General features: G+C 39.6%; 2 protein-coding genes across 2 annotated transcripts in view; one reads left to right on the forward strand and one right to left on the reverse strand.

The window, feature by feature from the left end:
* Slc35f1 (solute carrier family 35 member F1) overlaps positions 1 to 12,201 on the reverse strand; it is a 426,231-nt gene that overhangs the window by 396,256 nt on the left and 17,774 nt on the right. The window lies entirely within an intron of this gene.
* On the forward strand, positions 9,253 to 9,756 carry LOC130867354 (60S ribosomal protein L26). Its single transcript, XM_057759238.1, has one exon. It carries the CDS (start codon positions 9,280 to 9,282, stop codon positions 9,715 to 9,717), a length of 438 nt encoding a protein of 145 aa, XP_057615221.1. The 5' UTR covers positions 9,253 to 9,279; the 3' UTR covers positions 9,718 to 9,756.

A 12,201-nucleotide genomic window follows, 5' to 3' on the forward strand; every position in this document is an offset into this window, starting at 1 on the left:
GGAAAATTGAAAGAGGTTAATATTAATTACCATTCATAAGAGTTCATATGCCATTGGCAACTTTCTCAATTATGCATCATGTTCGTTTTACCAGCATCAATATAAGTCTTTGTGCACATTCAAGCTATAAAGAATAAAAAGCAGAAGACCAAAAATTACCAAGTTAATTCTTAGAACAGTAATTTTTAACTTGTGGGTCACGACCTTTCTGGGAATCACATGTCATATATCCTGCACATCTGATATTTACATTGTGATTCATAGCAGTAGCAAAATTACAGCTATGAAGTAGCAATAAAAATAATTTTAATGTTTGGGGTCACAACAACATGAGGAACAGTATTGAAGAGTTGAAGCATTAGGAAGGTTGAGAACCTTTGCCTTAGAGCTTTGATACTTTAATGATACCAGGATGGGATGGAGTCATTGGTCCAGCAGACACATGGTGGCTCACAACCATCTGTAACTCTAGTTCTAGAAGATCCAATGTCCTCTGCTGGCCTCCAATACCGTGAATATACCTACATCCAGTACATTCAGGTTCATATATGTATGCTAATACTGAAGAATTATTATTGTCGATTTTCTAAGCAGTGCCTTCAAGGTGCTCAGCAAAGACACCAACAGAATCAAAGAGCAAGGGTTGGCTATGGGTAAACTGCTGGTTTCTGAAATTCTCACCACGTCAGTGTAGGTGTCTCTCAGATCAAATAAGATTCTTTTTTTATTAAGTAGATTTTAAAGGGTTTTGTCTTATATATTTTTAAGGATTTATTTATGTGTGTACACTATGAGTTCTTGGTGTGTGTGCATGTGTGTGTGTGTATACCATGAGTTCTCAGAAGCCAGAAGACCATGTTGGATCTCTTGGAGCTAGAGCTGCAGGAATTTGTGAGCCACCTGATGTGAGTTCTGGGAAGCAAATTCTGGTCCTCAGCAAGTGCAGCAAACACTTTCTTCTCTAGCCCCAGAAGAAAGACTTTAAAAGGCAGGACTGGTGTTGAATGCCTGATATCTCAGAGCTGGATTGGGGTTGAGGCAGGAGGATTGCCATGAGTAGGAAGCCAGCCTGGGCTATATAGTAAGTACCAGGCAAACCATGATTACAAAGTAAGGCCCTCTCTCGTCATCTCCCCACCCGCTCTGCTGAAATGAGATTGCATTTGCCAGAAGCCTCCAGGAAAATGTGAGTTGGTTTGAAGCTAATCCCAGTTCTGGAGCTCCAATATGGTCTTGTCATTTCCCAAAAGCTGACATGAATCAGCCTTCATGACATTATACCAGAAATTTAATATTTAGAGACCAAGGACTTGAACACCATGGCATTCCCAGAAGAAAATGTCAATGTCTGAAATTCAGTTCATTCACTATTTTCATTTTGGATTTACTAGAAAGTCTATATGTAAACACACACACACACACAATGGTAGTGATCACAGAGTCAGAGAAAAGATCCTCTTCCTTGCCATATTCCCAGGAACTGTGTGATGGTTACGATTATAGACTTCCATAACAAACTTATGCGTTCAAATCTCTAGTACTTACTTTATTATCTCAATCTTTGTGTGCTTTGGTTTTCCCCTTTGGAAAATAGAGACAATAACAGTTGAAAAAAATGAAAGGTACATCTGCTTCTGATACTAGAATCAACAAAAAATAGAAATTCTTTCACTTAGCTCCGGGGGAAGGAGTCCAAGACCAAGGCTTCATCATATTCCATAAGGAGAGAATGTGAGAACTGTTCTTTGCTTCCAAAATGTCAACTTCATGACTATCTTCACATAAAAAGAAAGCAAAGGGGACAAATAGAAGAGAGGGAAGGCCTGGTAGCTCTCTTGCACAAGTGTATTCATCCATCCCACTGATGAGAGTGGAGCCCCCATGAGCAAATCACTTTGCAAAGACAACCTAATTTTAAAGGGACAGAGACAGAAACATCCAAACTGTAGCTGTGTGCTAGGTAACAAGACTGAAAAATGATGTAGTATTTTCCCATCTGGAGACATACCTTTATCTATAGTTGAAAAAAAAAAAGGAGAAGCCAAATATCAGGTCCATGCCTATAATCCTAGCGTTCAGGAGTCAGAAAATGGAGATTGTAACTTGGAAGCCCTGTTAGGCTACATAGGACCGTCTCAAAATACCAAAGACTGGGAATGCAACTTGATGGTAGAATATTTGTCTAGTATACACAAGACCCTGGGTTTGGTTCCCAACTCTCTAATCAATCAGTCAGGCAACAGAAACAAGTAGCAACAATCGCCAGATGAAGTGCCCTCTTGGGATTGTATGAGAACGACTAGAGACTTCTCTGTGGGTCTTCCAGTCCTACTGTCTCTAGAAGTTCATAACGAATTCTAAGAAACCCAGACACATTCTACTCTACCTTCCTCTGCCTCACACAATCAGTTAAACCCGTATGCAGAGTGGAGGAAGATCTATGCGTGGTTGAATGCATTTTGAATATGAAAATTACTAAATAGCATGAAGTGGCAGAGCAGTAAGAGAATAAACGTGACACAGTTTCTACCATTAGTCAACCGTGAGTAGAGAGAGAAGCGGGCCATGTTCACAGTAAAATAGATGGAGCAAATTGAACACTGTCTTTGGGGAATCATCAAGATGAGTCAGCGGTAGCTCTGTCATGCCTGGAACTGGCATCCTTAGGCAACCTCCTCCCACACAGTAAGGTCTTCATTTCTTGTAATAGCTTTCATGAGATACATATTAATGTGATTTTAACAAAAACAAAAAGAAGCAATCTGTTTTCTAAAAGACAATGGCAGCAAGAATAGATCTAAGTTCTGATAAATAATAGAAGCACAATTTTAAACAAAACTAAAGCAAGTCCTTGCTTAGTTTAAGTAGGTCCTGATAAAATCCCAGTATCAAACTCAACCAAACAGCATTAAGTAGAATAGATAATGTTTTAAGTGCTAAACAATGGTCTAAGGGTTAAAATATGCCCCTCGTGGTAGCTCTGTGGAGTAGACACTAGTACAATCCCCACTTCATATGTGAGGGTATAGACCTAAAAGGTCAGAGAGTAAAAGGAGTGTCTGACCCTGAACCAGCACCTTTGGCCCTGCCCTGTGCACAGGCCTGCAGAGAATTACCCTGGAGGATGTTAAGTGCTACTTAATACAATGGATTATTTCACTCTATGACTCAGATTCATTTGCTTCCTCTAAAACATTTTCCTCTCACCCATGGTGATAGAAATCTATGCCAGGAATTATAGGGAGTCAGCAAAAGAAAACTGGCTTCTGTCTGCCCCACTCTGGTAGCCCACACTCTGGTAGGAATGTAAGTCAACATAAGCAATTGTATTTCCAGATCGTTTTGATCAGAAGGATAGGATAGGGTAGGATAGGATAGGATAGGATAGGATAGGATAGGATAGGATAGGATAGGATAGGATAGAAACATTAGCTGTGAAAGGAACATTTGTTAGAACCATTGCCTGCCTTAAGACAGCTTTTGCTCTTTAAGCACCTACTGGGAAGCTAATTTAATGTTGAGGATTAGAAAAAACGTCCGCTGAGGTCCTATGCTTTGAGTCAGAGGGAAAAAACACTTCTAAATCTATATTTAAATTCTAAATAATTTATGGCTATCCTTTCAAACAGCCTACATTACCAAAAGCAATATTCCTATAAAAATGGTTTCAAGCTATTTCTAACCATCTGAGAAAAGTGGAACTATCACACCTAAGTTCAGTCATAGGTGGATTCATTATAAAATTTCCCTCCCAGAGGGGGTGTCTGCACAGAATGGCAAAGAGTGTAAGGGAAGCAATAGTATTACATCACACCCCATCTGTTTTAGCATGCCTTCCACTGTAATGTCCTAGCTTCTGAATTTCAAGTTTTGAAATTAAACTTAGACCTGAGCCCATGTAGTAACAAACATAACTCTACATGTCTTAGACCTAGGGCTAGCACATAATTCAAATGAGCCAAAGTCATTTGCTAGAATTACACTAGAACTAGAGAAAAACAAAACCTTTCCAATATACTCGTTGGATGCTGCCTTCTTCACGGAGTGCTCCTCTGATAAATCATACTAAGAAAATAAGTAGAGTCAAGATGTACAGCAAATGGGTCCTTCTAGTCCTTCAGTCCATTCACTTTGAATGTCTGGAAAACAAGAGTCAGTCAATGAGTGGCATGTTTTCTCTCTCGAGCCTAAGAGAGGCTTCTATCATAGGGAGAAAATAAAATGGTAATAATTAATATCTACTCTATTCAATGCTATATAAAATCATTGGCTTAGAACCAAATAGGTTCAACTTCAGAACACGTCACTCAAGATCTATGCAAGTTTGGTCTGTTTAGCAGACCTCTCTGAGAATTTTCATCTTTAAAATGAAAATGAAGGTTTGAGAAGATCGAAGGAGACAGCACATGCAAAGGTTTTAGAAGTGACTGATAAATGCGTGGTAATTGCACAGAATCTAAGAGATGGCATTGTTATTATTTTTACCGTCATTGTGCAGCTTAATTTTATGTGTCAGTGTAGCTCTGGGCCTTGGTACCCCATTGTTTGGTCAAACAACCCTTAGAGTAAAACTTGCTATGAAGGTATTGCATGGATATGACTAACATTTAAAATTAATTGTCTTGAAAAGATTACCTTAATAATGTAGTTGGGTCTGATTCAATCATTGAAGACATTAAGAGCCCAAATTTTAACTTAGAAATTGTACTTGAGTTCCAGCATGCAGACTGAATTTAAACCACAAATACAGACTTGTTAGCCCCAACCAACAAAACAACCCAGCTTTTAAAACTATATCTGTGTGCACATGTGTGTACATGTGTATGTATGAATACATATCCATGTCTATATATGTTACCTTCATAAAATGTATGTTATTTATATATGCATAAATGGATAAGTAAATCCTGCTAATTCTGTTTATCTGGAGAACCCTAACTAATAAGAACATCATAACTATGTAGCTTTACTCCAACTTCTTTACAGGACAGATCAAAACATGATCCATTACTGCAGACCATGTGAAGCACAACTGAAATAAGCCATGGAATGTCCAATTGATTTCTAGAACTATTCTTCAAGAATCTAGAAATGTCCAAGCTGTCATCACCCAAATCCCAAGACCAACATTTCACACTGGACCATAGGAGCAGTGAAGAAGCTAATGCCTCTAACGTGTTTCCAGCTTCTATCCTAAATCAAATACATGGTTTGTCTTCATTGGAAATAATCATTCTGGTGGAAGAGTTCTCATCTCGAAGCTGTAGGAATCATGGTATTGTCTACGGACCATATATTTTCTCTCCTTTTTTGTTTCAAAACACTAAGTTGCTGTGCTTGCATCAATTGATCTGAAGATTTATTTGTTTATAAGCAATGCACAAAGAAAACCGATCGGCCCTTCTGTAACTAATAGGTATTGGCAGCTAAAATTATATTCCTAGGCTCTGGGTATAGGAATTGATTCACACTGAGGAATCAAAGCTGCACATTATTGCCAAGGATGCAGAGAAATTTCTTCCATGTGCAGCCAGGAGCAGCGTTTTTCAGCCATCTTCTTCCTCCACTCACACGCAGAACATGACTTGTCTTTTCCCTTTTGTTTATCACCCATTTACGATGAGGCCAAACTCTATGCTAAGCACTTCGTATTTTTTCTTAATTACTCTTCCCCACAACCCCCCGGTATACTCAGAAAACACTCACAAAGCAGCATGCTTCTGGAATGGAAGTGATGAGCATTACATGCTCGAGACGAAATGGGAGCAGAAGGAAAACCTGCCAAAGCTTTATGAAATCTGCAACATCTGCTCACTAAAAATAGCTTAGACAGCCCCAGGAAAGAATCCATGCTTTTCCTTCAAACTGGGGCCTAAGAAATCTATTTCCATGAATCAGTTCACTAGCTATCGATTAGCTTCTCTCATTAGTCTGTCTAATGGCTGCAATAGAAAAAACAAAAGCTGGCTTGCAGGCAGTAAATGCAGGGGACTCTACCCAACAAGTGTCTGTTCCCCAGGCAGAAATCCTGACCCATCTTGTGTGCATCCAAGCATTCGTTTGTACAGTATTGTTGACTGCAATATCTACCATCTGGCAGGCACTACTGCAGGTGATGTGAAAATAAGTAAATAAATAAAAAGATAAATGTCCTGCATCCATCTAGGGCTTCCAGGTGCATCTCTGCTGAATGTTCACACTACAGTGAAATCTTAGCACTCTTGGAAGCCTCTTCTCCCGGCATCTCTCAGATATGCAACTTTTCAACCTGTCCCGGGAAGTCGACAGCCATTCTTTTTTTTTTTTTTTTTTTTTTTTGGTTTTTCGAGACAGGGTTTCTCTGTGGCTTTGGAGGACAGCCATTCTTATGGTCCCAAAATGGGCACATCTTCTATTGGCCACGTTCTCCTCTTATTTATACTTCTCCTTTTGGGAATGAAGGTTAGAAATGTGTTGCCAATACAGTAATTCCAAGTCCCGCTTCCAAACAAAACCTGATGGCACCGCAGTTAACACTTGTCTCAACATTTTCCAAGTGTATCTCAACTCCCAGATTATGAAAGAACACGGAAGCTCTTCTGTCTTTATTCTTGGGCCTCTTCCAAAGCTGTATATTACTCTCCGGAACATTAATAATTATAACGGCTAATGTATTTCAGGCCTGGGGCCAAGAATTATAACTATCTTGCTTAATCCCTTTCAGTCTCCTTATGAGGTAGGTGTTCTTACTCTAATTTCACAGATGATGAAACAAAAGTGTTAGAAAGTTTAAGGTAATTTGCTCAGAGTCAGAAGGTTGCTACACTAAGCAAAATCAAACACCACCATCAGATCTGGCTCATGGGACTTTGTCTTACGTGGCAATTACAAACAAAGAGAAAAGGAGTTAAGAGGCCATCGGAGCTCTGCATTTCTCTTCTGAAACTGTTGCCTACCTGCAATGCTTGCAATTGTTCTTGCTCTACTAAAGCCCGCTGTTGAAGGCTGCAGACACCTAGATCTCGTTAACACATCAGCTTTCTATTTAGAGACCCCAGCATGGCTCAGTAATCTTATGGCAAAGAACACACAACAAACTTAAAGTCATGCATGATCTGGCTACTCCCTCTCATGCATGGATGATGCCTACTGAACCTATTCTTATTTTCCTGAGTGGAATAAGATGTCACCTCTCAAGTTTCTGACATGTTTTTTCTACATAAAACACTATTTCATGTCACCTTCAGCAACACCCACCCACTCACAAAACACACTCCTCCACTTATTCTGCCCATGTCTTCTTCAGCAGTTTTAAGTTACCAGATGCGTTCCTCAGCCTTTTTATTTGATGTTTTCTTGGGTTTCTTTTGTATTGTCTGAATCCTTTGATGTACCCATGGCTTGTACCAGCCACACACAAAGAAAGGACAGAATAAATGTTTATCAAATGAATAAATGAATGAGATAGAAAGGGCCTTTGCCAGTATTCCAATAATCTCCATCTACCTTTCTAAATTCAGACCAGCTCAAGATTCTCTTAGATGCTATAAACTAGAATGGGCATCTATGGCGTCTCCTAGTCACAAGAATCTACCCAGAGTGGAACATCTTGGGTAAAGCACCCATCTACAGAACAAACTGAACCAGACCATCCACATCATCACTCTGCTACTGTTCTTTGACTAGGGCATCCAGACTGAAGGGAAAGGAAAGGCTTGAATGATACCCAAAGAAGGTCTTCAGATGCAAGGACAAGTGAAAGAGGTACAACAGCTGGCGATGCTTACAGCTCAAAGCTAAATAGATCCTACTCAAGTGGTCTTGGTACCTGTGAGTCCAGCACTCCGGAGGCAGGTGGATTGCTAGATTGAGGGCAATCTAGACAATTGAGAAAATCTTGAAATAAATAGTCAAATAACATTTTATATCTCAACTCAAATTAGTTTTAAAGAGATACTTATTATCCCACACACTAAAGTCAGGGCAAGCTTCAAGTGTGTGGTGTGACAGCCAAGGCATTTAACTTCTCTCAACTCCTCTATCCTTAACATCAGCGGCATCCTAAAATGCCTTTGGGCTTCTTCCACAGCCACGAGGTGGCTGCCTATAATAGCAAGTAGCAGGAGACCTGTCTCTATTTCTCTGTCATCAGAAACAAGATAAGATACCTTCAATATGTTCAAGTCAGCCTGAAACCTCACCTATCCCAAGACCAAGGACAATTTCTTGGCCAAGGAGTTTGTGGAATATTTGGCTTTTATTGGCCATCTCAAGTGTATGTATTGGATAGGAAAGCGGGCAAGACATTTTTAGGTAATAACCTGTCTAATGCCAGTATTAGCGGGGAAAGAACACACTTATTTGCTCCTAGCACAGCTATGCTTCCCTCCCCTGAGATGGTTCCTGAAACGTCACATGTAAACACTTCATAATTCCATGAATACACGGCTGTATTTCTTCTTGCTGACGCCAGCTTCTCAAGTTAATCATCGTCCTCTGCAGACGGGCATGTGCTGAGTCAGCACGCAGCGTTTACAGGCTGATTGCATACATCAGCTATCGGAACTGCTTTGTTCAGTCCTCTCCACAGGCAATACAAATGACATCAGCGTTTAAGCCAAATGACTTCATAACTCTTTTTGAAACAGAGAGATTCTTTCTAATAATAGAAAGCAAAGGTCCATCACTCCGTACTGGATGAAAACCTCCTGCTTTGGTGACACAACAACGTCTGGAATGAGGAAAGGAAAAGTGCCTACGGATAGCCACCACTGGGCACTGCTCTGATGCCCAAAATGTTAAAGGTGACAAGGTTACTTGAGTTGTCATCTTAGTTCACCCAATCCACAGCTTAAGACACAATTCCTTAAACTGTGGGTCACAACTACACTGCCGGTTATGACTGAATATGGAAGTCCTGAAAACACTGGAAACAATAAGAAGTTTTGATGGAGGAAGGTCATTGGTTAACTAATAAAGAAACTGCCTTGGCCCATTTGATTGGCCAGCCTTTAGGTAGGTGGGGTAAACAGAACAGAATGCTGGGAGGAAGAGGAAGTGAGCTGAGATGCAGGGCAGCTCCTCTCAGAGCCAGACGCGATGCAGCCAGCCGCCAGGTCAGACATGCTGAATCTTTCCCGGTAAGCGCACCTAGTGGTGCTACGCAGATTATTAGAAATGGGCTAAATTAATACGTGAGAGTTAGCCTAGAAGAGGCTAGATATAATGGGCCAGGCAGTGTTTAAAAGAATACAGTTTGGTCTTTCCTCTTGCGGCCATCGCTGGATCGCAGCCGCCAAAATGAAGTTCAATCCCTTTGTGACTTCCGACCGGAGCAAGAACCGCAAACGGCATTTCAATGCACCTTCTCACATTCGGAGGAAAATCATGTCTTCCCCCCTTTCCAAAGAGCTGAGACAGAAGTACAATGTTCGCTCGATGCCCATTCGAAAGGATGACGAGGTTCAGGTTGTCCGGGGACACTACAAAGGCCAGCAGATTGGCAAAGTGGTCCAAGTGTACAGGAAGAAATACGTCATCTACATTGAACGGGTGCAGCGAGAAAAGGCTAATGGCACAACTGTCCATGTGGGCATCCACCCCAGCAAGGTGGTGATCACCCGGCTAAAGCTGGACAAAGACCGAAAGAAGATCCTGGAAAGGAAAGCCAAGTCTCGGCAAGTAGGAAAGGAGAAGGGCAAATACAAGGAAGAAACGATTGAGAAGATGCAGGAGTAGGGGCGTCTCATACAGTTTTCATTAAAGACTGCTTGAGTAAAAAAAAAAAAAAAAAAAAAAAAAAGAATATAGTTTGTGTGTTGTTATTTCGGGGCATAAGCTAGCCAGACGGCCCGCAGCTCCCACAACAAAGTTTCTTAATAGGCAATGACTAAATATTAACTCAAAACCAAATGCTGTGGCAGCATTTCAATTGTATTTTAATAAATAAAGACTGTCTGAAGATCTGACAGTGAAACAGTCCCGCTGGTCAGCCTTACAGACCAGGTTATGGTAACACACACCTTTAATCCCAGTAGCCACACTAGTTGCCATAGAAATCGGGTGGTGCATGCCTTTTATCCCAGTGGTGTATGCCTTTAATTGAAGCCCTTGAAAGGAATATAAGACAGGGGAAACTGCTCTTAACACACAGTCTCATTTTGAGATTCCTGGAGTCAGGATGGACATTTTCGGACTGAGGTCAAGGTAAGAGCCAGTGGCTAGCTGTTTTGCTTTTTGAGTCTTCAGGTTGAACTCTAATTTCTCTCTCTGAGTTTTCATTAATCGTGTTTCAAAATGCATAATGAACCAGGTGCTTCTGGAAGCTCTTACCAGTGTTGCATCCAGCAACTTCACTGTGGTATTGGTTCTGAACTCACAAATGTGCACTTTGAAATGTGCATGCTGTCACACCTTGAAGCACCAACCATCACAGCCTGAAAAAGACTGGCTCGTATTCAAGACTATTGGAGAGTATGAATTGCAATGTTTTTAAATTATTTCCTTTATTTTTGAGTTTATGATATAATTACATTGTTCACACACTTCCCTTTCCTCCCATATATATACCTCCTTGCTCTCTTTCAAAGTCATAACCTCTTTTTTTTATTAATTGTTGATGTATATGTGTGTGTATAAAGTATATATATATAACATAATATACATATATATATATATATCACACACATTTATGCATACACACACCATTGTCGGGGATAGGGGTTGAGGAGCAATAGAATTGCAATATTTTCATTGGACAAAATTTCTGATCTGCTCTTAGGTAAAGATATTGGTTTGATTATGAATAACAAAATTTTAATATTTTCTCCCATAATTCCACAGAGTGCAAGTAGCAAATTAGAATGCCTTTAGAATGTATGGTTATAATATCTGATTTTTAAAGTTGGTGTTCGAGTTATAATTGGGGTTGCATAAAAAACAGTTCAATGGATTTTGGCTTGGAATTGGGACAGAATTTCCCACAATTTCTGAAGTATTGCTAAACATACTTTTACCATTTTTTGCTATGTATTTATGTGGGACAATGCTCTCAGCATTGGTGATGTAAAATCAAAACATGAATCAATTTGATGATGCTCTATGGCCTTCAGCATCAAATAATTATCCAAGATTTAATTCTCTATGTAAGAATAAGCAAGTGCATCCATCTCATTAGTATGTAAATTTGCTTTCATCTTTAACAAATGTAAAAGTTACATGTCTATCAAAGAATTGTTTTTAAAATACATTTTTGTGATTTATTATCAGTAGGGTTTGATTGTATACCTACTTTATATACCTATAAATCTGGATCTCATAAAAATTTTCTCAACTACAAAGTGGTTGCTAGCAGAAGAAATTTAAGAATCTACCTAATATGTTGAAAGCCCAGTACCTTGGTCCATTAAAACCTTTCTGCCTGTTTATATGCATACTTTCCATAATTGCTGTTTTCTCTGAAAATATATAGAGCAACATGATACTGTAATAAGAGCAATGTCATACCTTTAGCTATAAAATCTAATATCACATGAGACTTTTCTCGTGTCGTTCTGGAAGATATGTTCTCAAGTTGCAACTAACTTTGGATCTATGAAAGGTTTTCTTACATAAGAAATAATTGAGCCCATTTGCCAGTATTTGAGTTGAAAGCAATCAATTTTCTAAAATGAGAACAAGCAGGCTTATGCATTTTTTGGCATGATAGCACCCAGCTTTAACTAGAGAAACCATGTATCCCATTAACAGCAGAAAATAACAGAAAACACCGAGGGAAGCAGAAGTATTTTAATTTTCAAAAGACAAGAAAGTTGCCTGGAAAACATTAAAATCATTCAGCCTGGGGGCTGGAGAGATGGCTCAGTGGTTAAGAGCACTGGCTGCTCTTCCAGAGGTCCTGAGTTCAATTCCCAGGAACCATATGGTGGCTCACAACCATCTGTAATGAGATCTGGCACCTTCTTCTGGTGTGCGGGCATACATGGAGGCAGAATGTTGTATACATAATAAATAAATAAATCTTAAAAAAAATCATTCAACCTCCTACCCTCAAAGGAAAAAACAGAGAAGGTTTAAAGTCAAACCACTGTACTCAGAGAAGTCAAGGAAACAATTTACACGGTGACCGTTTTATAGGTTAGGTCTTACAGTTAGTTAGAGCTAGCACGTTGGTAATTCCACACTCAATATTTTTATTTTCATAGATGCAGTTCCAAAATACAA

This window comes from Chionomys nivalis, chromosome 2, assembly GCF_950005125.1.
Source record: "Chionomys nivalis chromosome 2, mChiNiv1.1, whole genome shotgun sequence".
NCBI lineage: Eukaryota > Metazoa > Chordata > Mammalia > Rodentia > Cricetidae > Chionomys > Chionomys nivalis.

Coding starts and splice junctions, on each gene's coding strand:
- LOC130867354 (XM_057759238.1), top strand. CDS start 9,280: ATGAAGTTCAATCCCTTTGTGACTTCCGACCGGAGCAAGAACCGCAAA.